This window comes from Anoplopoma fimbria, chromosome 20 (genome assembly GCF_027596085.1).
Source record: "Anoplopoma fimbria isolate UVic2021 breed Golden Eagle Sablefish chromosome 20, Afim_UVic_2022, whole genome shotgun sequence".
Classification (NCBI taxonomy): domain Eukaryota; kingdom Metazoa; phylum Chordata; class Actinopteri; order Perciformes; family Anoplopomatidae; genus Anoplopoma; species Anoplopoma fimbria.
In genome coordinates, this window is record NC_072468.1 from 2885721 (window position 1) to 2911528 (window position 25808).

General features: G+C 38.6%; 1 protein-coding gene and 1 non-coding gene across 2 annotated transcripts in view; one reads left to right on the forward strand and one right to left on the reverse strand.

Moving 5' to 3' along the window:
* Window positions 1-639: 639 nt before the first annotated feature.
* Window positions 640-712, reverse strand: trnar-acg (transfer RNA arginine (anticodon ACG)). Its single transcript has one exon. It is a non-coding gene; the product is annotated as a tRNA-Arg (tRNA).
* A 3315-nt stretch (window positions 713-4027) lies between these two features.
* Window positions 4028-25808, forward strand: part of deptor (DEP domain containing MTOR-interacting protein) — a 29400-nt gene continuing 7619 nt past the window's right edge. The window contains exons 1-9 of the mRNA XM_054621738.1: window positions 4028-4356; window positions 4592-4684; window positions 8259-8437; window positions 8925-9048; window positions 15678-15856; window positions 19975-20157; window positions 21157-21294; window positions 24106-24176; window positions 24646-24750. Coding sequence (XP_054477713.1) covers window positions 4343-4356; window positions 4592-4684; window positions 8259-8437; window positions 8925-9048; window positions 15678-15856; window positions 19975-20157; window positions 21157-21294; window positions 24106-24176; window positions 24646-24750 — 1086 coding nt within the window. The 5' untranslated portion in view covers window positions 4028-4342. The remainder of the gene's footprint in view (window positions 4357-4591; window positions 4685-8258; window positions 8438-8924; window positions 9049-15677; window positions 15857-19974; window positions 20158-21156; window positions 21295-24105; window positions 24177-24645; window positions 24751-25808) is intronic.

Sequence of the window (25808 nt, forward strand, 5' to 3'; positions counted from 1 at the left end):
GGGCACAGCATGCATCCGGACTGTGTCCCTGCACTGCCATGTAGATTGATGGCAAAAACAAATACAGCTCTCAATTTACAGAATTTGCCTGATGGTACACATATTTTCAAGTATGTACACGTAAACTGGGGAACATGGGTGTTCTTTCTTATCTGTAGATGTTACTCTTCTTGTTTTCCTTCTTAATATTAAATCTGAAATAACAATATAGATGAAGACATGAAATATGTGATATACGGCTCTGAAACTGGCGTTCAGATCGTCTTCATCGATATCTACTATTTGACTATTCGATATAAAGTGATACTTACACATAAAAGCATAAATAAATATTATACTGAAATTGGCCGTTGTGCAGAATGATAACATTTAGAAGGTAATGCTTTTGAATACAGGACTTTTAATGAACGTAGTATTTTTACACTGTAGTATTTATACTTTTACTGGAATAAAAGCTCTGAGTAGTTCTTCCACCACTGTCCTACTTTACATTTCAATGTAATTTTAGTTACTGACATATATATTTGTATTTCATCATAACGAGTTAGTACATGAACGAGGGTGTATGTCAAGGCTATTCTTGATACCATAAACCAACATTGTCCTGTGAGAACCAGGGTAAAAAAATGAGAAAAAAGACGAGCCAGCCAGGAGTCGAACCTAGAATCTTCTGATCCGTAGTCAGACGCGTTATCCATTGCGCCACTGGCCCGGGTAAGACCAAAACGGATCACATGACCTATTTATATATATATATATATACCTGACATTATTTATGTAATTCATGGCCGTCATACAGTGAAATATCTAGGAGTTAAGTCACAGTAGCAAAATATTATGTCTAATGATGAGACATTCATAAGAAGAGCCAGCATGTAAACGTCTTAATGCAAAGTGATAATGGGAACTTTTCTTTAATGATTATATACCATGATAAATAAATGAATAAAGCTTTTTCTAAATAAAAGGGGATAAATGATCAGCAGGAGATTGTGTGGTGTTTTGTTTTTGCCACCTGCTTTATCAAGTCAAACATATACAGCAGGTTATGTGGTCTTATATGCTGTATATGTAGGTTATACACTATTAAACACATTTTGCAGAACCCACACACATACATATACATATACAGTGTAGCCAATCAGCAACGAGATGACTTCATCGGTCCTGGGTGGGAAGCGATGGTTTTATGTTCAGATACTGATCATACGGATACAGAACCTTCACATGTTCTACATAGCAAGCCAATGTGCAACCAGCAACCCAATTTATTCATATTTGGGACACAATTCAAATGTGTCTCAGAGATTAAAAGCATGTACTGTGTCTGCTTCTTTTTATCAAAAGTCTCCTCCTTTTTGATTGTTACACAAGGAAAAAGGAAAACCAATGAAAACAAAATGAATTCTAGCTGAATTAACCCTAAATAGTGTATGATATGATACGTTTTTTCATTACAAAGCTTTATACATTATTTCAAGAAAACGTTTACTATATGTATGATATCTGGAACATTGCTCTGTCCTTATTATCGTCTGTAGTTACCACACCATGTCCTAACTCTGGACATGATTAATCTCATTTAGATATATTTGATCTACTGAGCCTTTATGTCTGGAAGCATCAGTGTTATTCTTTTTGTCCGCTGTTATCAGGACATTTCAATTATTTCTGAACATAGGTTATTAATTAGCATATGGGATTTATACTATAAAATGATAAACCCTTTTTAAATCATGACTGTAAAGGAGATTAAGGGCGAAATTCAACTGTAAAAAAAATAAGTTTGGGTCAGAAATTCCATGCAATTGTAATAGAAATTAAATATAAATGTTTGATGTGTGGCAAGCATGCTTTGTTATTGTGAATTTTGTTGGAGGATGTTGCACACTCTCACTTTGTACTTTTAAAATTGTAAAGTGATGATTTAACTTCCATCTTATTTGATTACTGGCTATAAAAATGGACAAAAATATTAGCATTTGGAGGGAGATAACTTTCAGGCAGGTGAACTGTCACGGATATCTCGAGGAACACAACCTAAGTTTGCTGATCCTCCTGGATATTGATGGCTGATTATGTAAGATTCAGCTTTACTGTCGCACATGATGATCCTTTTCACACTGTCAGCTGTTTTGCAAATAAATCAGACCTAATCATCAAATCTCTAATTTTGACTAGGAAGGAGAAAAGTTAATGACAGTTTCTTTGTTGTTGTTGTTTTTTTTGACACTAAACTGATTTAGATTCCACATAACATTACATAAGGTTATACTATAACTATACCAACAGCCAATGTACCACCAAATGCCACGCCTATTATTCTTCTCCCTATTTTCATGGCTATAATTCTACTGTAATAATTGCTGCTGTTATTATAAGTAGTCTTATTATACGAATCATTTATGTCATATACATTGAATGTGTTGTATCTCTGTTATGCTGCTCATTCTGTACACATGACATCTATTGCATTCTGTCCATCCTGGGAGAAGGATCCCTCCTCTGTCGTTCTCCCAGAGGTTTCTTCCTTTTTTCTCCCTGTTAAAGGGGTTTTTAGGGGAGTTTTTCCTGTGCCGATGTGAGGGAAGGACAGAGGAGGTGAGGGTGTAAGGACAGAGGATGTGAGGGTCTAAGGACAGAGGATGTCGCATGTGTACAGATTGTAAAGCCCTCTGAGGCAAATTTGTAATTTGTGATTCTGGGCTATACAAAATAAACTGAATTGAATTGAATTGAACTGTCGCACATGATGATCCTTTTCACACTGTCAGCTGTTTTGCAAATAAATCAGACCTAATCATCAAATCTCTAATTTTGACTAGGAAGGAGAAAAGTTAATGACCTTGTATCAGTGCTTCCAAGTAAAATAGCTTTGCTTTCTCATACATATTATACAGACATAAGAGTGGTGTTGATCTTCTAATCCAACGCATGGTAAAACAAACTTGTTTAAATATGAAATGTTCATTTAAATCTACGTGCTAAAAAGGTGAAGGAGAATCAAATGCTAAGAGATGCCTGGGAAATATCTGTTTCCATTCCACAAATGTATGAAAAGCCATCTTCCCTCAATCCCTCTCATGGCTCCTCTATGACTGAGTTAATGAATAACTCCCTGAGTTAATTTTTCACACTAAACTGATTTAGATTCCACATAACATTACATAAGGTTATACTATACTAGCAGACAAGAAGAGACTCAACAAGCTTGTCAGGAAGGCCAGCAGTGTGCTGGGGTGTCCACTGGATACGGTGGAGGTGGTGGGAGACAGGAGGATGATGGCCAAGCTGTCATCCCTGATGAACAACACCACATGACACATGACAATAATAACATGACAATAAAAACCCTTTATTAGTCCCGCAAAGGAGACATTTGCACACATTACACTGTGCAATAATGCAAAAAGCTAGTTAAAATAGATTGTTAAAATGAAAATAAAAACATGAAAAATAAAATAAAAAAACAATATTATAAATAAGCAATAAAAACAGTTTTTTAACTGTTATTTTTTACAGATTGCTTAAAATAATACTTGTTTTATTTTATTTTTATTTAACATGACAATTTTTTTGTCAATTTTTTTTTACACTTTAATAATTTTTAAATAGTTATTTTATTTTATTTTTATTTTTTCAGTTTTTTGTTTTTTCTACTGTTTTTTTTTTTATTGCTTATTTATAATACTTGTTTTATTTTATTTTTATCTTTATCTTATCTTATCTTATCTTATCTTATCTTATCTTATCTTATCTTATCTTATCTTATCTTATCTTATCTTATCTTATCTTATCTTATCTTATCTTATCTTATCTTATCTTATCTTATCTTATCTTATAACTATACCACCAGCCAATGTACCACCTAAATGCCACGCCTATTATTCCTACCAGGACCAGGCGGTGTATGAATCGAGCGCTCCCTAACCCCGCCTCTCCGGTCAACTCCCCCCAGTGACGCCAGCAGAGTCCTCCCAGTGCAGGGGCTGTGTGGACGGGTGCATCCCTGGTGGTGTGTGTGTCAGTGACAAACACATCGAGAGAAAGAGCTCCACTGTTTCCACAAGCGTTGCACCTAAACAACAGCCAGATGAGCAGCGTTTGAAGCTTTTGGGGAAGTGAACCCATGCATGCACCGCATACATTAATGTGTGTGTGAAGATATTTGGATACATTGGAGGTTTTTTCGAGGAATTAAAAGTGGACTAATGGAGCTGCTGGGGAACTGAGGGCTGGGCTGTGACTGCCTGCATTGTTGCATATATATCCCGGGATGGAATCATTTCACCACCTCATTCATCAAAGGAATTATTGATTATTACTCTTGTTTCCCGTCTCGATGGTGCATGAAGGGTAAGCAGAAACCGAGGTGTCAATGCATTGTTTATATATATATTTATATATATTTTTAAATGACCACCTCTCTTGCATGCCTTTGTTTTTCCCCAATCAATTCGTTCCCCTTTCTGTGTGTTTGTCAGCTGGAAAGATACACTTTTCTGCACACATTTTGTTAACTCATTTACAAATGTTGCAAGACTGATGAATGCATTTCGTGTGTGTGTTTCTGTTTGGCATCATAAAACAGGAGGGACATGGACGGCATCGGGAACACCATGCAGAAGAAGGCGGCAGAGCTGGAGCGGCTGGCCGAGGTGCTCGTCACCGGAGAGCAGCTGAGGTAGGTCGGTCGGTCCAGGTCAGAATTCCCCCTGACCCTGGGTCTGCATGAAGCTGTGGCATTTTAGTCAGGATCGTCCACAAACTGAGCAGCACCAACTTTACAGTCATGACTGAGAACCTAACAATTACTTAATCCTTTTAGTTAGTTTGCATGCTTTGTCTTGCACGGTTTTGAGACCCAGATCAGGATGAACAATGCCAGCACTTGATGCACTAACTGAGAAAAGTGGGTGCTGATGCATGTTTGAAAGCAGGTTAATGATCATGCATGCATCTCCCTCACTGCAAACTGGCCCTACAGGCAGTTTCAGCTCCACTGCAGCATGCACAGCCAAACAAAGGCATCCACACATGCTGGACCCTCCCCATGCACTCTGCAGCCCTGCACCTATATCACATGCACATCTCAGCCTGAGGCATTGTCCACACTCTGCAGCATGCTGTTTTGCTTTTTTGAGGACTGAACATATGAGTAATTTTTGTGTTGCTCCAGTAATTCAGCGCCCTTTGAGCTGCACAGGCAATGATCAACCTACTAATCATTGCCATGCCGTGCCCTTTCATCCTATCAGGGAATTGTACTGCTATCCCTGGCAGTGTTGCTGACATGCTGCACCTTTTGACCTTCCGCACGTAAATAAAAGGACCCAAAACCCTGGTGGCATTCGCTGGCTCGTGCTCTCAGCAATGAATAGAGGCTCAGTAGGTAAAGCATGGCACCAATGCCAGGAATTTTTAGCACCCCACTGAACTATGAGCATAGTACACCACCACTGAATCGTGCTTTCCAGCTGGGTGGGATACACTGAGTTAGAGCTTTTGCTGTTTCTGAAGTGGTAACATTATTCTGTTCTGAATAACCATAAATAGTAACACCAGTTATCACCTCAAAAGATTAATAGTTTGTGTCTCGATATACTCTTTGGTGTTCTTTTACTTAGCACCAGTGTGTGCTTTCTTTTTGTTTGTCATTGCATACTGTGTGTGTGTGTGTGTGTGTGTGTGTGTGTGTGTGTGTGTGTGTGTGTGTGTGTGTGTGTGTGTGTGTGTGCGCAGTGTCTCTGGCACAGCTGTAAACTGAGGCTGCCAGCTGGCAGTGTGGCAAGTGTCAGTGAACGATGGGTTGGCTGCCGTAGAGTCCTCTGCCTCTGAGACGCTGCTGTTCTGGGGGAGAGGGCTTGAGATTGTGACATTCAAAGCTCTGTCTCTAAATCTCTGTCTTTCTGCATATTGTACAGTCTCAGAGCTGAGAACTTTTTTAGCAACGCCAGCAGCACGGCTCTAGGGATGGCAATGTCAACTGTTGGATGGAATACCATGACATTTTGTACACACATTCATGGTCCCAAGAGGATTAATGCTATTGACTTAGGGATCCGCTGTTGTTTCCTGTAATGCAAACATGAGGTTGACTTTTTTTGTTTTTTAGTGAAACATGTTAACTATTGAATGGATTGCCATGAAACTTGGTACAAAAACTCATGCCCCCTCTGGATGAATCAGTAAAAATATATTTGTCAACTGCTTACCTTTATGACAAAATTCCTGCAAAACAATGATTCTACCATCAACCTCAGCTGAACATTGTGTTTATTGCTTATTAGAAAATGTTAAACATGTTAAAATAAGCTGAAACTAGGCTCACCTTGACTTTGGCTCTAGTCTAGTTACACTGCAGTACTAACACACACACACACACACACACACACAGGACAGTTTAATGATTGATGCTCCCCCTCAGTGTTTCACCTTGACACCCTTCTCTGGCTTTGTCCTTGGGTCTGAATTGATATTTCAGACCAAATGATGACACCAGGGAATGAGAAAGTCACAGTCAAAGAATACAATTTGACCTGATATCAAACACTGCTGTTATAAAAGCAAGGAGTGCACCTTGTCCACACCTTTGTTTGATCATTTTATCACAAGCTCGTGGAACATGAGTGGCATAGGTCCTGATACTGATAACAGTATGCTGGCTGTTTTGGAATGTCTTATCACTCATTTGTGTCCCATCATGTCGACAGCTCGTGTCGTAGAGGGGTCTGTTTCAGACACAGGGCTACAAAACAGACAGAAAGATGGATACCGTGACACACAGACACATGCAGCTGCTGTAGTAGGGCTTGTGACCAGTTCATAGCTGTGAATAGACCGTTTGTTGCACAATGTCAGACTGCCATAGAGAGGGAGGCTTTTGTGAATGTTCGCAGCCCGGGACTCGGCATCATTATGGTCGTACTGGGAGCCAGAGGCTCATTCAGAAACGCTCTTTCCTGTTGTTTGATCCACCACATTCTAGCAAAAGTTGACACAGAGAGTTACCATTGCAGCAACAACAACACCTACCACATCATGTAGTCTGAGACCCGATCCTCCTGTGAGGAAACCGCAACAAGGACTATTTTGCTTCCGGCTCCATTTGAGACGATTTATTGGTACGTAGATTAGACTAAAACCCTCTGAAGCTCAACAGAGGAGGAGGAGAGGATGTTGCCAGATCTGGTTCGAAGTGAAGTCTGGCTGGGCAGGCTTGGATCAGGGCTGTCGCTGCTAATCCGGAATGATGCTATCCAGCTGCACACAGACTCAGCATGGAGGGGAACCAGCTAGCTACAGGGAGCTCGGCTAAGGCTGCCGAGGGCTGTTTCACAATGATCAGGGTCAGGAAGAGGTCATCTTGATGTTGTGAAACCAGCATCTAGGCCATCTATATAAGCTTGAGAGGATTGTCATTTACTCATGCAATATAGTCACTTTATAAATCCCTGCAGACGGTTTTGGAATAAAGGGCTCGGAACTAACATTTAAAAGTGGTTGCCAGGTTGGGACCTTGGCATCAGCTTTTGATTGCAGAAACATAAAATATGGTTGCCATTTTTAGTCGCCTTTTATTTTGAGTATACAAGATTCTATGCAGTTTTATGTCGGCTTAATGATGATAATGTGACATTATGGATTAGAATTAAACCAGCAAGTCGCTGGTTGCTTGTTGCTTGTTGCAAATTTCAGTTTTCAGCCCAACTTGAGAGAAATATTAAATTGACCATTTGTTTAATGGAGTTGTTGTGATGTTGTCTCTGAATAAATTAAACTAATTCATTTAATTAATTTTAAGGAAGATGAAGCATCGTCAGGTTAATGATAGCTCAGCAGGCTGACATTTGATAGCAAACAGACCAAAAATAATATATTTCATCAACAACAAACTGAGAATCATGCGTTGTCTAGTTTTCGGTTGTTATTGTAACAGCAACTTTTTTTTAATATCAGTAATTAATCAAATATTTATCTTGGGGTCTTTTGACTGTTTTCCAGAAGATGTTTTTATCTTGTAGACTAAAATATAATATGCAGTTAACATAGATACCTAAAACAAGGACTGCCGTCTTTTAGACAGTGAAACATTTATAATCACTGTCATTCTTATAATTCCAGTAGGAGTTGTTACTATTATTGAATTCAAGTCATTGATTTCAAAGGAAAAAACTCAAAATCAAAAGTTTAGCACGTCAAAGAACTCTTAATTATTATTGTTTTTTTCCCTCTGTGGTTTGTTTGCTGTCATCCAGGCTGCGGCTCCATGAGGGGAAAGTGATCAAGGATCGGCGGCACCACCTGCGTACTTACCCAAACTGCTTTGTGGCCAAGGAGCTCATTGATTGGCTGATCGAACACAAGGAGGCCTCAGACCGAGACACAGCCATCAAGATCATGCAGAAGCTCTTAGACCAGAGCATAATTCACCACGGTAAAGCTGAGCTATGTGTGTGTTTGTGTGTGTGTGGGCTTAGTCTTGACAGTATGTGTATTTGTTGTTGTTTCCATTTTCTGTAACGGAAAGTGTCTCTCTCTCTCTATCTTTCTTTTTTGACATTTTCTGGGAACAATCTTAGCCTCTTAAAAGATGATTCTTCATGTCTCCCAGCCAATTTGGCTCAAACGTAGCATCTCACTACCTGTTTTCCATTTAACTAAACACTAAAACAGAGACAAAATAGTTAGCTGCCTCTTCCTCTTTAGTTGAAGTTTATACAGAGCTAATTCAAAATGAACTCATCCTAGCTGAACATTAATGATTTAATGATGTTAAGATTCTACTGACTGCTTTATACAAACATAGTCAAATTCCCATGTTCCCATTATGTGACATGTTTGCTAATGCCTTTTTTGCTTAATTTATGTTATTGGTCATAACCTCAAAACTAAACCCCCCCTGTGCATGTGTGTGTTTTCAGTGTGTGACGAGCACCGGGAGTTCAAAGACCTGAAGCTTTTTTACCGCTTCAGGAAAGACGACGGCACATTCCCGTTGGACAGTGAAGCCAAAGTCTTCATGAGGGGGCAGAGGATCTATGAGAAGTATGTACACACTCAAACACAACCACTCAGTCATAGAGGAGCCATGAGAGGGATTGAGGGAAGATGGCTTTTCATACATTTGTGGAATGGAAACAGATATTTCCCAGGCATCTCTTAGCATTTGATTCTCCTTCACCTTTTTAGCACGTAGATTTAAATGAACATTTCATATTTAAACAAGTTTGTTTTACCATGCGTTGGATTAGAAGATCAACACCACTCTTATGTCTGTATAATATGTATGAGAAAGCAAAGCTATTTTACTTGGAAGCACTGATACAAATGCTGATTGTTTTAAGATATATGGCTTACCTCCTCAAAGATGGTCCTGACAAAGCTTGTTTATGTGATCAGCAATGAACTATCACTTCACAATCTGGTGCTGTTTAAATGTTTCAAACTTTTCAAACTATTTCCTGTCTCCCACCATTAATGTTAAAATAATTAGTTTTGCTGGTAAATTGGATTTCATTAGACAGAGGGCATCAAATTGAATGTTTTTTTAGAGGCCAGAGAACAGGACTAATGATACTGTTTATGTCTGTTATCAGCTTTCTACCCATGATGCTATTGCTCCAATGATGAGATTAATTGTTTCTATAGTAACCCCAAGTCTGCCTGTGTGTGTCTCCACTCCTCTCAGTGGCATCTCTATAGTTTTGGATTCACGCAAACCCTCAGCTTTGCTTTAACACACACTCAATGTAATATTTTTTTTACTACATACACACACACACACACACACACACACACACACACCCACACAGCTTGACTCCCCTTCCCTGCCCCACGCATCCTGCCACCTCTTTGTCACATGAGTAAACTATATTTCTGTGCCTCTCTTAACACATACAGCGGGTAAAATAAGTATTGAACACGTCACCATTTTTCTCAGTAAATATATTTCTAAAGGTGCTATTGATATGAAATTTTCACCAGATGTTGGTAACAACCCAAGTAATCCATACATACAAAGAAAACAAAACAAATAAGTTCAGAAATTATGTTATGTGTAATAAAATGGAATGACACAGGGAAAAAGTATGTTCATGTCAATAGCATCTTTGGATATTTACTGAGAAAAATGGTGACGTGTTCAATACTTATTTTACCCGCTGTACACAGCAACACTCTTATAAACAGAGGCACTTATACACACACACGCACACGCGCACACGCGCACACACGCAGAGCAGTTGCATAAGAGGAAGAAATAGTCTAAGGGGAGACATCTGTCGTCTCAGCTCTCAAAGCTATGTGTTTATATAATCACCATGGTGCAGCCCAGGAATCACGCACACACACACCTCAAGCTGGCTGCTGTGGTTGCTTGCTTGCGCAACATTTAACTACATTTCAGTATTTCTCAAATTAATGAGATGTTATATTGTTAATCTTGAACAGAAATTAAAATGTATTAGATGTCTGCTTCAGCATACTCATACAGGAGGTCATATCCAAACGGTGCTGCCCGTTTTTGTATCTTTTGGCATTGAGTTTTCTATATCTATTTATTACAAAAAAATGACTTTTCCCTGAAATTCACCAAAGATGGTGACTTTTATGCCCTGAATTTATGTTGATGCAAACCGAAAGGCGCTTTTTATTTGTTCTGTTGTTGTGAAAATGGCAAATGTTAGCATGCTAACACGCATGTAAACTGTATGTTTACCATGTTTAATAAGGACCCTTGCCTACAGCAATATTCACATCTAATTCTTCAATTGGAAAAATAAACAGCGCTCTGCAAACACACATTTATTTCTGGTGCTGTCAATTGTCAAATCAGCATACACAAACCAATAAATAACAAACCACAGGAAGACATTTCACACCGTTGTTTTGACAGCATTTCCTAGGCGACAGGCTTAGTCAGAGAGGACAATGTTTAACAGGCCTTTTATAACATTGTTCACCAGTTGGACTGTTTACATGTGTATGTGTACTCTAGATTGTGGTTGAATGGCAACAATATATAGGATTTAGTCATGCTCATATTGAACTGTTTAATGAAACAAATTACCTTTTCAATAAATGAATCAAACACTTGAATTCAACCTTTATTTATGTGGAGTAGATTCACTGAGCATCTATGGCCTGCTTCTTGCTCACACACATTCCCGGTCGCAGTAGAGGATCCTCACTGGGCAGCTGTGGGTATAGGGCATTGCTGAAGGGCAAGTTTTAAGCTTTGCTCTTTCACTTCCACACTCATATTTATCTTGTAATTTTGGTTTAAAATCCCCAACCCTCCAAAGGCCGACTTTTCTATTTCATTTCTGATAAATTTGAAATTGAATGTTATGATAAAAGACTCAAGTCTCCTTCGCCGCTATGTGAGATTTATTCTCTCTACTTCATCATAAATTCAGATTTTAAGGCTTTAGACCAATCAGACAAATGTTACTACGCCACCAATAATGTGGTGTATTTCCAGCATTCCAGACATCCGCCACATGCTTTTTTTCGGTCAGATATAAAACAAAGAGCCGGCAACACATCCTTTAACTTCTAAACATACCACTGGTTCATCATGCATTCAACCAATATAACGTAAGAAGATATCTGTGTCCCTTATCGGCTAAGCTACAACTGGTAATGGCTGGCTAATTACATCAGTGGCTGTCTGCTTGAGAGTAGATCCTAATGTTTCCACATGACTTACTGATAACTGGTAAAATGTCTTTGGTTATTACAGTAAATCGAGTCCACCTTGGTTATTAGCAAAGGAAGTTTTACCACAAAGGCTTTTGATTAGTTTAAAGTAATGCTAATCTGTACTAAAAGTCCCGATAAGTATCTTTATCTTTTATTTGTTGTTCCATAAGGTCGCTGTTAGAAGCCTTTGGAGACTGCAGCCGAGATTAAGAGCTGTACAAATAAAACAGCTTTGACTTGAGAAAGTTATGTCATTGAAGGTTCAGAACTAGTTGTGTTTACAGCACATGTCGTGCTGTCAAGTCGACACAGTGCAGCTGAAATGGGGTCATTAAGTTTGAAGATGTGAATATCTGAGAAATTGGTCATGTAGGAAATGGTATCAAATTCGGCCCCTATTTTTTAAATGAGGGTTCTTAATGAGGTATAGCTTTGTTTTTCTTGTATTTTCCTAAAAATAATGAGTAACTACTGTGACCAAACCACCAGGCAAATTGACAAGGAAAAATACACTTTATACTCATGCAGTGTATATGCGTCTCCGCTCTTAATTTTAAAAATCTAACTTGCCGATAGTTAGTGACAATATCAGCTCAAAAGTTGCTTTTTAAAGTAGTAATGCTCAATAACACTGAGCTGTGGGCCTCTCTTGTAAAGCAAATACAACAAAACATAGTTAAAAGATAGAGGCCATGACAACTTGATTTCCTCTACTTTAGCTCTACTCAGAAATAAGCTATATTTAGAAATTACTCTAGGTCAGATGTTTTTATAATCTTTTTGTTTATTTTTAAAACGTTGGCCTGCCTGTGACATGCTTACTCCATAGCGCTCTCACATGTCCCTTAAATGACCCTTAAAGTAGTATTTTAATTTTTAAAAGTTGTTGCATGGCCCAAGAGAGTCTTCAGTGCCCCCTTTTTCATGACCAAATCTAAGAGCAGATAAAAGCCTGGTGGTCCTACAAACGCGCCTCAGTGGCCATCACTTCAACTGAGTTAGGTATGCTGGCTGAACCACTACGCTGAGTGCATATCCAGGTCAGGGCAGCTCACCTCGTCCCACTTTGAGTGATCATGAACCATTTGCCTGCTGTACAGATGTACAGTCTCACGGCTTGCATAATATACTACATAGTACTGAAGATGCTATCATTCAAAGCACTGTGCTTACTTTGAGTACAGTACTTTGAGTCAATCCCTTGAAGCTAACATACAACATCTGTAGACCTAACGTGTTTAAATGAATTAAATGGCATTATGTACACAGCCACGTCTCATGGAATATTATGTCCAGTTATTTCTACGTTTGTATTATGTTGTTGGCTTCTAATGTGGGCCGTTGTTCCACGAAAGCTCCTAATCTATCATAATTTAACATCTAAACAAATGTGTTCTGTAGTGTGTTGACTTTACATGAGTGAAGGACTGAAGCATTTTCTGAAATGCATTTAAAACTGCAGTTCTATTTTTAACTTAACCCAAGGTTGAACTGTGACGAACGCAGTGTCACCTACGGACCAAGTTAAATTACAATGAAATTCATCTGTTGAAATTTTGGCATGCAGCTCTGGATCATTAGTCATAGCTGAACGAACCTCTCTGGGACGATGGTCCATTACTAGCAGAAAGAACTCCAATGTTGTTTACAAAGAGGAGGCTTTTCACAAGCTGCACCTGATTTAGGTTCATTTAGTTGAATTTCACATATCCTCCTTTAGCTTCATTAAAGCTAAAGGAGGATATGTGGGCTCTGCTAACAGGCTCTGGAGGTTTTGCCACTAATATTCTGCATCCCATAATATGTTAAATTGTCTTCCATGAAATGTATGAACAATATACATGCTAGCTTGAGCCAGCAGGTTGTTAGCTTAGCTTAGCTTAGCTTAGCATAAAGACTGGAAATGGGGGGGAAACAGCTAACTTGGCTTTGTCCAATGGTAACAGAATCTGCCTATCAGCACCTCTAAAGCTAACTTATAACAACCGGAATGCTTATTGGCCGGGACCAGTCTCTACTGGTTGCCTGGCCAGTTGCCAATCAACCAGCAGAGACTGCAGGAAGTGAGTGATTCTCATGGCTGTAGCTTCATGTTTGGCACAAAGACTAATTTAGCCACTTGTAGCAACCACCTTTTTAAGACGCATAAAAGTTTCAAAATTCAAGAAAGGGGTATTAACTGATGGATTGTTGGCATAGAAGAAAACTTCTCACTTATTTCCGGCCTCTAAACAGAAACCCTTAAAAAAAAACATTGACTATGAGACAAGGGACTTGGAGGTGCAAAAATGCTGGCATATACAGGTTTAAGGACTCATTCAGTCATTCAGTGGTTCAACTATTCAGTGACTTTCTCAGATTTTTTTTTTGACTGTTTAGTAAATAATTGATAGCCAGTCAAACAGAATGTGTGGAATGTAATTTGTTCTAGCAAAACACAGCCAACAAAGATGTGGAAAGTTTAGTGTCTCTGTTTCTTTGATGGTAAACTATGTTGCAAGCACATGTTTTGACATGTTCAGGCATATCACTAAAAGCTTATTGTTTATGGTAACCACTGCCTGCCTGATTTATACTCTGTGAACGTTCAGGTGACAGTGTTTGGGTGTGAGAGATGGGTGTAACTGTGTGTTTAAAAGGGGATAGTCAGCAATTCTTCTCTGTGCATGTGTACTTGTCTGACTTTGTTTGTTTGAGTTTGCATGGGTCATCTGGTGTCATGCAGAAGAGATAACACCACTTGCTTTATGTAATCCTCCAAGAAAGAGCATTAAGAATTACACAGTTATAAACAAAACTGCAGCCTCAATTTTGATATTTTATATTTTGTATTTTTTAGTAGAAACTTTGTGAAATCTTATCAATGCTGTTAAACCGATGTTTATTTGAGTCCAAAAAGTCAAAACTCCCCTGATTGTCCGTGAAAAATATCTCAAAGGTTTTTCTTGATGTTATTAACTTGTCGTCGTACTAATTTGATCTGTAGTTTTGTTGTGTGAGACTCTATGGATGACATGAATTTAGTTTTAAGATTCACTAATGGGACTGAAGTGCTAATACAGAGACAGTTACAGTGAGTGTGGTGTTTGTGCATTTGACTGTGCAGATTACAGAGGGCAGAAATGGGCAGAGCTGCTGGTTTGGACGATTTTTTCTGCTGGAAATTCCCACTTAGCTATCTTACTCCCAATAACCCCTAGTTTTACTGAACACTGAACGCATCTCTTGGATAATTTAATAGTGCAATAGGGTCAAATTATGTCCAATGGTTATAAATGTTGCTGCATTTATTAGAACTCACATTTCGTTCCATTAGTGTTATAAGTATGTGCTAAAGTACATGAGCCCAGCCAGCTGTTGCTATGAAGACATCCACCAGAGCTGCAAAATACATGTTGTTTTCACATTTATTTTCCTGGTACTGTTATTTACTTTATAGGAGTGCACGACCCAACTTTTTCTGTCCCAATCGCAATACCTGGGCTTTGGATACCAAACACTGATCCGATACCAGTGTTAATTGATAAGCTGTATGTCTCACGGTGTGGAGGTGACTGGGATCATTCTTTTTTGCAGCACCAGGCTTGACTTAACATTGCTCCCCATTTTTGTAAAACACAATGTAACAAATGAATGCATAGATATAAATGTACTAAAATGTTTTATTTATTAAAATAATTGTATATGATACCAGATCCATCTGTTTGACTCAGTGTCGGACCAATATTGGTATCAATGCATCTCTATTACTTTAGACAAAACCAAATTGATTCCAATTGCTGGATTGGTTCACAGTTTCAATAATGCTAAACCTCTGACCTCAACCTGCCATTAGTGTAGCGAGTCATAAAGTTTAAGCTTAGTGTATGGATTGCATTAGAATACCTTTTTAATGCAAAGATCTTCTCCGTCACACTCTTTGACTTCCTAACCACTTGAAGTAACAGAACTTGACTCTCTTCTCTCCACAGGTTGATGAACACAGAAAACAACTTGTTACAAACCAGAGAGGAGGAGAACGGGACATTCGAGCGGGCGCTGACGGCCACTGAGTTCATCGACTGGCTGCTCCAGGAGGGCGAGATAGCAACCAGGGAGGAGGCAGAGCGGCTGGGACGAAGGCTTCTCGAACACGGCATCATCCAGCATGGTGAGGAAGATGGGGAGACTGTTTTTTATGTACTGGAAACTCTTTGAACGACTCTGTTTCAAGCAACACCTGTATCATTTAATTATCGTATACAATGTTTAATTTAATCTCAAGTATGTTGACATTTTATTACTAACCATAGTGTCATACAGTCTGAGTGCAGGTTCCTATATTGACAGATTAATTCAGGAGAACCTGAATGTAGTCATGTCTCTCCTCTGCATGATCCTGTCAAAGAGCTCAGCTAGTACTTAAACTGACTCATAGTATGATTACTGCCCTATCTGCACACTTAAACAGGAAATAAATGTCCTCGACAAAGTCAGGATCAGTTCAGTCTGAGCTTGCAGCAGTTTTCAACCTAGACGGGAACCATTTGGCCACTTAAGCTTCATAGATATGTCTAGAAAGATCTAACCTGGATTACAGTTGTGCCTTTCTGTTGAAAACATCTTATGAAAAGACTTTCATAAGATGTTCATTCACACCTAAAAAAAAAAAAAAAAAAAAAAAAAAAAAAGGTCAACACAGCCTCACAGGGGAAACTGGAAGATCAGCCCTCGTTCTTGTCCACTCCTAAAACTCTTTACATCTTATTTTGGGCTCCCAGACGTCCTTAACTGAACCACAGTATATATTACGCTGGCTGAGATTGTATTTCACTAGACTCTGTGTCTCCTATGTCTGACCTCAGGCTCAGGTCCACATTCAAGAGTGAGTAGAGTTACTCAATGCGACTGAGTGATACACGCAAGGAAAATGTGACCTTAATGTCACGGCCATCAGGAAGTCAGCAGGTTGGACTGGCTGTCGGGCTATCATGTTATCTATGAAGATTTGATTTAAGTTTTATGTGATTTGTTCAGCTCATATTATTAGCAGTGGTGGAAGAGGTCATTACTCCAGTAGTTTACTGGGGTGTTTTGTGAAAAGTGTTCTTCTCATTAAATTTAGAAGAGCTATAATGCATCTGCTTTGTGTTCAATCAAACATGTTACTACCAGGTGTGAATGTGTGTTACAGCCCCTCATTAAATCAAGCCAGTTAAAGGCATAATTGTTTAAATGCTTTAGTCATCAGTACTCCAGTCCAGGCCATACAATTGCTGATGGCTTTTCCCTGATAAGTTATTTTAAGGAGATATTGGAACGTGAAGTTAATGCTGAGCTACAAAAGATAATAGTTTGTGTGCACGTGCGTGTATTGGCCTGTTGGTTGTTTCCCACAATGGTTTTCATTCTCCAACTCCATAACAGTTTTCATGTGAGATTTTCTTTAACAGTAAACGTATAAAGAGTTTCTGTCGGGTCACCACATGACCTGAAGTTGATGTCTTTGGTTCACAGCCGTGTCTGATTACATCAGGATATTACTGCAGAGACATGGCCTCAGTGCTGGAGTTTTTTCTTCATTTGAACATTCAATATTCTGCAGATTTCAACAATCTTTTAATTTCATCTAAAAATACACATCGCGCAATTTAAAAATATATCCACAATCATGTTAAGTTTAGGCATTGTAGGCATTGAATATGTATAATGTATAGCCTTCAACATAGCTGGGGGATGGCACGTGGAACGCTCTTGGTGTGGATGACAGACTATATGTTCATAAGGAACACTACATCATAAAAATACCACTAGCATTTCACTTAGTTAATGTAACAGAGAGCCTGATCAGCTCATGCCGGACTCATAGTGTCATCCTCCCTGTGGAAATGACTGCTCCACTATTGGATGATATGCAGACTTTGCACTGTTTCATATCATCATACGCCCTGTAGTTACAGTAGAAAGAGTTATTTAAACTAATTTAGCTGTAGTGATAATGTGTTTACAGACCTTCAGTTCCCATTAGAAACGCATTATAAACATGTTTGAGAAGTAGAGATATAGACTATCTAATCTGCGTTCCTAATCTCTCTGCTGTGCTGGGCAGAGGTCATCCATTCATTCATTTACATTCAGGCAAGTCTGGATGGATCCACATTGTGTTTGGTTATCATTGTTGTCTGAGGGACAATATGGTAGCTGTTTTTCTACACTATGCTTCTGACTAGCTGAGATTAGGGAGGAGATGGCTTTGAAACCGACCTTAAAGTGAAATTTTGCAGATAATGTTAGCAAATAAATCACATGTTCAGATCAGATAAGCTGTACCGGTCTGCCAAACACAGTCGGCCAATAACACGCTGTACTCATAGTGGGCAAGGCTTTATGCAGTAAATCTTATACTGACACAATTTCCTCATGAATCAGTTCAAACCAGCATTAGAAGAATGAGAACACTAGCAAAGAGAAAGGAGCACTTCAATGTTACAGTAGTTCAGTCCAATTATTGTGGTGAGGAGAGTAAAACACTCTTCTAAAGGCTGTTCAATAGTGTGTGTTTTTCTTTTGTCACATATAATTAAAGGATTTTGTGAGGTGGACAATAGCTTCACAACCACAAAAGGACACGTAGATTAATCACAAGACCTGTTTGTTTTTCTTGTTGTACTGAAGGCTTATAAACATAAATGACTTCACTGAATGACTTCACAGTAAAACACACCAGATAAGCATCTGACACGGTTATTGTTACGGTCACTGATGGAGGGATAGAGTAAAGGTATGTGAATATGAAAAATGTTGAAATGTGTGCCTTCTTTTACTAAATAAGAAAATATAAATAAAATATATGAATAAAATGAAACTCCCTTGTCAAGGACAAAACAGTGTTGCATCTGACCTTGTGATACCTTGCCAGTCTAATAAATGGCCTAATAGCTTGTCTAAGGCCCCAATGGATTTATTTCAACAGTAGAGTTCTTTAAGAAATGACCAACACAATGCATGATTTCATTGAGGATATGTGGAGGAAACATTTATTTCTAACAGGTTTGAATTGTCATTCTTGCTTAGTAGTGCAACATTATAAATTTAAACCACGAAAAGGAAATAATGATGATTTGGAAACTCTAAATCCTCATGAAAGAGGTTGGATAAGAGGAACTGCTGCTATAGAGGACAAACTAAGATCAATGAGGACTACATATGTGGGTTGTTTTATTTTTTGGGGGAAGTGTGTTAATTTAATTTTGATTACTTACCTGTATTACAGCTGATGAAAATAAACCAGTTTGAATACAGTTTAAGGAGAATGCAGTCATACTTAGTGAATAAAGGCTACTGACCTTCAGTTTCTACGCATGTATCTGATGTATGTAGCTGAGTGGTTAAATGACCTGCTTGTGCATTTCCTGTGATTTATGGTAGTACTTTTTCTTTTTTATATTTGAAGCCTATCATTTTTAAAACCAAGACATATATTGGATTTAAAAAAAGATAAACATTGGAAAAAACTAAAAGGGTGGTTCATAACAACCATAAATAGAGTCAAAACATTAAAAAAAGGTGTATACAATTTATTAAATTGTTTGATTTATCTACTCTTAATTGAGAAATAACTGTGTGTCTCACCTCTAAATCTTTTATCTTCCATTTTTCCAAAATTCTGTCTGACTATCTCTGAATTCATGAAATACTTTTCAATTCTTTAAACAAAACTAACACTAAAATAAAAGCAGGGCTTGAACATTGATGGTGAAAAATAAAATTGTACTCTGGTATCTCCATGTTCCAGCTGGTCTTATCAGCTCAGCTGTGGAGGTCAACGCTCTCTAAGGTCACTTTATGTTTGTTCAGTACAGGTGATCTCAGCTCAGTGGACAGTTTATTTAGTGCTGCTGTGTTGAGTTCAGAGTTTCAGCTGACCTTTGGGAAAAAAAGATTACATAGTCCCTTGGTTATTAAAATAATTTTAAGTTAGAGTCTGACTAACTACCATTTTACAGATGGAGACTGTTCCCTGTTCATGTCTTAGTGGTGGTAATTAGTGTTTTTCCGTAATGCTTTACATCACTCTGCCTTCTCCATACTATATTCCTAAGAAGCGGAAGACATTTCTGTTGTTTAGAGAACTGCAGACAAGATTTAGTTTTTTAAATCAGACCTCAGGGAATATCCATCATGATGACGTTTCAAAAGCCTTCCATGCATTCTACTTTGTCTCATTTCTCCCTCTCTTTTCCTCTCTAACAAAGCTAATTTATTCTGTCCATTTCTCTTTGTCACCAGTAACCAACAAGCACCACTTTGTTGACGGGCCCCTCCTCTACCAGTTCAGGATGAATTTCCGGCGTCGACGGCGGCTGATCGAACTTCTTCATGAGCGAAGCCGAAGCATCCCCGAGAGTCACGACAGTCCCTTCTGTCTCCGCAAACAGAACTCAGATGGAGGCAACACCAGCTTCCTCTCAGGTACACACTGTACCATTTGCATGTCTAATTTTACATAACTAAGTATGCCAGCTATTAGTAGCAGTCAGAATGGAAAAGCTGAGGTTAACTGTTCTTCAATTAAAGCCTGACAGAAAACTTTCAATATCTTCAAAACAGTTTTATGTCTTTATTCTCAATGTAAAATTTGTACATCTCCCTTAGTTAATGGATTCAGTCCTTTGGAGAAAAAAAAAACCCTCAGTGACATTTTAACGCCTATTGCGTTATCTTCTGTTGACACACACACTCACACGCACACACAATGATTGGTGTCCTTGGTGGTATCTGTCATATGAAGATAATACATTAGTGCTGTTTGTGTTGCCCGGCTGAAGAACTTGGTAAAAAGTGTTGAGTCTTGTTGTGCAATCACACTGTCAAGTTGACTTTCCCTAAATGGGACTCAAACTTTGCACAAAGATATTTACAAGAATGTAAAATGATTGGGAAAACCGCTCTAAAAGAAGGACACGCTTTAAAAAGCGCTTTAAAAAGCACAACACAGAGTCCAGTTCTCCATCTTGAGCTAACTTTGATAATAGATGGACTGGGTTTAGAGCTGTGCTCGAAGCATCTTTATCTTAATAACTACTACTGATTCTCTATTGAAGCCTTGTAACATCAATAATTCAAAGTTAGTTCCTCTGGGAAACTTGCAAAGCTTAAAGAGGTAGCTTAAAGTGCTTGTAATATAGCCAAACTATGGTAGAGAGATAGTTTAACCAACTCTTTTCAAACGTATATGCTAGTTTGAACTAATTGAGGGGGATAAGATGAGGGATCTTCTATCTTGATAATATAAATATTGATTGACTTAATCAATATTTATATTATTGAGATAAATCCCTCATCTTGGTACTTTTCATGCTGTTGACTGACCTGCAGAAAGGCCAAGTTAATAAACTGTGAAATAAATTTCAGTCTCTATCCAGCTTTAAAGTTTTCTCCTGTCTCTCTATGTCTCTCTCTCTGTCTCAGTGAGTCCTACTAAAGAGATTAAGGTGGTGGTCGGAGTTCGGCGGAGCAGCATGAGCAGCAGCTGTGGCAGCAGCGGTTATTACAGCAGCAGTCCTACGCTCAGCAGCAGTCCACCTGTCCTTTGCAACCCCAAGTCTGGTGAGATGACACGGACACACACACACACACACACACACACACACACACACACACACACACACACACACACACACACACACACACACACACACACACACACACACACACACACACACACACACACACACACACACACACACACACATAGAGTCCAGTTTGTAAAGGGCCTCACTCTTCATCTCTTAACTAGAATTACTAGAGGTTATGTTTCAGCTTTTATAAACACAGTTTTCAATTGGTTCTTTAATATCGGAGTTTGTACAGTCATAAAAAACCTGGAATATTAATTAATTTTTGAAAAATATCAATTTCCAGGCCTAGAACCTTTTGTAAAAGTCCTTAGAATATGTGTCACAATTACATATATAATGAGTATATGTTGTTTGGTTAAAATTGACTGAGAATAATCTTTATTGGTTTTAACAACACTTTAATGTTCGTGCATATCAGTTACGGTACTTGACAATACGTTGTTCTCTGCGTGGAGTAATGTTAGACTCTGACCTTTTTACTCTTGTTTTTCATGCAAACACAAATGTTTCAGAGAATGTATGGTTATAAAGATTTGCCTCAAAGTCCTGAAAAAGTGCTGGCAAATGTATTGTTGTGTGTAAGACATCTACTATAGACGAAGTCAACCTAAAGTTGTGGTCCTGGTTTTCACCCAATGAATACAAATCAGCTGCATCTATCTCCTAATGAATGTGAATACATTTGTATGGCAGGGGAAAGGTTCTGTGTAATGGAACCTGAGTGAAGCATGCTGATGTTATTGTATCGAGCAAATGTGTTATTAAGAAACTAATTCCTTATGTGATTTCTTAAAAATTATACCCTTAGAAATTTCATATTGTTTCTTGTAAGTATAGAAGTACAAAAACAAGTTAAACCTTGACAAGTGTCAACTTCAGAGGAAGATAAATATATGTGCTGCTTTAAGCATGTGATAATCAATGATGAAGTGATGCCTTTGAGCTGTGTGTGTGTGTGTGTGTGTGTGTGTGTGTGTGTGTGTGTGTGTGTGTGTGTGTGTGTGTGTGTGTGTGTGTGTGTGTGTGTGTGTGTGTGTGTGTGTGTGTGTGTGTGTCTGTGCTTTTTTCTACTCAGTGTGTCTTCACTACTGTGAGGTTTCCTTTGATGTGTCTAATCCAAGCAGAGTCCTTGACAGAGTCTCTTTGTAGCACCAGAGTCCCCTCGACAAGAACACTCACACACGCCATTCACAATGGGCAGGAAAAGGAAGGCACACACACACAAAAACATCCCCCTTTGCCTCAAATTAACCTTAATAATTGTGCGTATCACACTATGGGAATGTAAGGAGTCCAAAAATATAAAACATTCACAGTAGGTGGTACAAACTCTCTGCTGTGCATTTATGTAGCCAGAGAGGGAAAACACGATGAGGTATTAAAGAGAGGTTGTCCTGTAGATCTGATCAGATCAGGATTTCCACAGAGAGATTATGTAAATGTCCAGATCAAGAGGATAAAAAGGTCTCTTTCACTTCATTTCCTCAATTTCATCAGATTAGACTAGATTAGAAGTACTACACAGACCCAAAGAGATTTATCAAATACGCACATACTGAACAGTATGCACATGCTACAGGCTACCTAAGGGATGTGCTGTCAGGTTTGTGTGGAAGAAGTAAATACAATTAAAGTCATTTTAGCACTTTTTTTTACCACAACATAGTTTTGCTTACATTTACTTAATTCAACCATTTTTTTCTGTCCGTGTAAAATAATAAACAGTATTATTTTAGGATTACCAAAGAACATATGAAACAGCTGCTGTAGTGAATATGAACATTCATTTCTTGTTTCAGATTGAACTGTGCGTGGAGTTGGTTCTGATTTTAATGTCATAATCTTAGCTCACCCCTAAAGAAATTGTGCAATTTTACCAAATATTAAATCCTGCTGTTTTATACTGTAGCACCCGCAGAAAAATGTCTGTCTTTCATTTATTCATCACACTTGTTAACCATGAGTGTCTTCAGTGATATCTCAATCATTAAACCTCAGAAAGATAACCAGTAATTACTTAAAGTACCCCACTTTAAGGATTGCTAATGAACAAACACATAAACACAGAGATATAAAAATACTGAAGAAACCAAAACGGACTAAATTACAAGAATAAATAACTTTAGGAGTTAATTACATTTTTTGTAATTGGCATATTTCAGATGTCTGTGTGTTTAGACAGCAGAAACACATGCACACAGTGACAATGGCTTAAACACATTTAAATATTGTTATTTAAATTTTTACATGATATCACTTGTTTTGTGTGCATATTCTCAGCGCACATTTGTCTTTAATATGAGCAGTTTATGTGGGAATTATTTAATGCATGGTGTGTGGGGATTCTTTAAACATCTAGCATCATTTGTACCCATGGAATGAATATAACATTTATTTCAAATATTTTTTGAGACACAAAAGTCCAGTTCAATCTGGTGTAGAGTCATGTTGAAGTGAGCAATGGTTAGGGGAAGTTGGAGGAGGGGAAGGAGCTATAATGTTTCAGGAAGCAGCGAGCCTCAAGGCCCCGTTAGCATGTGACTGACATTAGCACATTCGACACACTTTTTAGCAAACAATATTATGTCTTTGTGTTTCAGAGAGTGTGTGTGTGTGTGTGTGTGTGTGTGTGTGTGTGTGTGTGTGTGTGTGTGTGTGTGTGTGTGTGTGTGCGTGTGCGCGTGCATGTCCATGCCTGTTTGAGTATGTGTGCACATTTGGCTGTGCCTGATTGTCACCGTAGTAAGTGATAATTTGTGTGTGTGTTTTCTCTCAACAGTTCTGAAAAGACAAGTGAGTCCAGAGGAGCTGCAGACACCAGGAGGACCTTTTATAAAGAAGACAGTAACTGTAAGACTCACATGCACACACACGCACACACGCACAAACGCACACACAATAGTCTCTAACAGACTACTTCAGTGTGAATTTTGTCATGCATACTCACAATTACACATTCCCTCCAACACACACACTAAAGGCAAGGCATTTAGGTCATGTGGATATGCAGGAAGCTCCGGCACATGTCTCAGATACATTTTATCAACACAAATTGCCAAATGAGTATCACAAATGAAGTATTCTCAAATACAGAAATACCAGGGACATAAATGTTATGTGTATACAATCATTTCTAGACATAGTTTCACAGTGTGGATGTTTTGTTCTTGACATTTTGGAAACGGTATATGATGGAGAGAATCTAACCACAAGGTCCACTTACAAGCTAGAACCACACATTTAGCAAATTTTGTCTTCACTTAAATACAAACAGTGTGCCGAATCATATTGACTTTCATGTCTTCTCGCCATTCCTCAGATTGTAGGTGATGCTGTGGGCTGGGGTTTTGTGGTGCGAGGCAGCAAACCCTGTCACATCCAGGCTGTGGACCCTGGTGGACCTGCAGCAGCTGCTGGCATGAAGGTAAGAACAGGAGAGATGTGTGGAGACCCGAGAGCACTGTGGGCCTCAGAGGACTACCTCCATCTCTTCATGCATTAGGTAACGGTGTGAAGAAAGAAAGGAGGGTAGATGTTACCGTGTTTAAGGTATATTATGCATTATGTAGATTAAAGGTTAGATGAGGAGGTTTGTTTTTGTTTTACATGTCTGTGGGACCACCAGTTTATATGAGGGAGCCCTTGTTGTCATGTCTTAGAGATTGAAATCAGAAACTTGACCTTTTCCTTAGATACTTCAGATTGCATCTTCTGTCCTTGGCCACTAAGTTTTTGTTTTGACAATACTTGTTTGAAGTTATTATTGAGAGTGGTAAGTAAATACATAGTTAAATTTAAGTACAGCTTGTGAGATAAGTGTTACACAAGAATGACAGAGAGGAATAGGGAAGGAAGAGAAAGTAGAGCACCGGGACTCCTCCTCTAATGAGGGCGATGGTCGGGACAGGAGCAGAGAGGAGCTGTAAGAGCAAGGAAAGGAAGTGTTGAGGAAAGGAAAACATTCATGAAGAGGGAAAACAGAGTAATGGTGGCTCGGCTGCCACAACTGGCATGAAGGTATGTAAGCCTAGTGGCAGCAAGGAATCCTGGGAATGCAAAGCATGGCGACTTAAACCACAGCATGGAGAGAGGAGGAGGGAGCAAGGACTGAATAAAAAAGGCAGCAGGAGCCAGACAGAGGAGGAGAGAAAGGGGAGTAAACGTTAAGTTATTAAGCTCATAAACTATTGGTTGTGTTTTAAAAAGTCAGCGTTTGAATAAATGATAAATCATTGCTAATGTCCAGGCCAATTAGGGCTTTGTAGGTGATAAGAAGGATTGTAAATTACGTTCTTTTATAGGGAGCCAGTGCAGAGAAGCTAATACAAGAGTAAATTTAATAAGTGTCCAGAATGGAAACAAAAAGGGGACAACCCTTCGAAAAAAAAGTCTAAAGGTTTAAACATAAGCAGTGGTTTAAAAAAACATGCAACTTTTCAGTTCAAACTGAAAATACTGCAAAGCTGCTGTTTTCTCCAACTA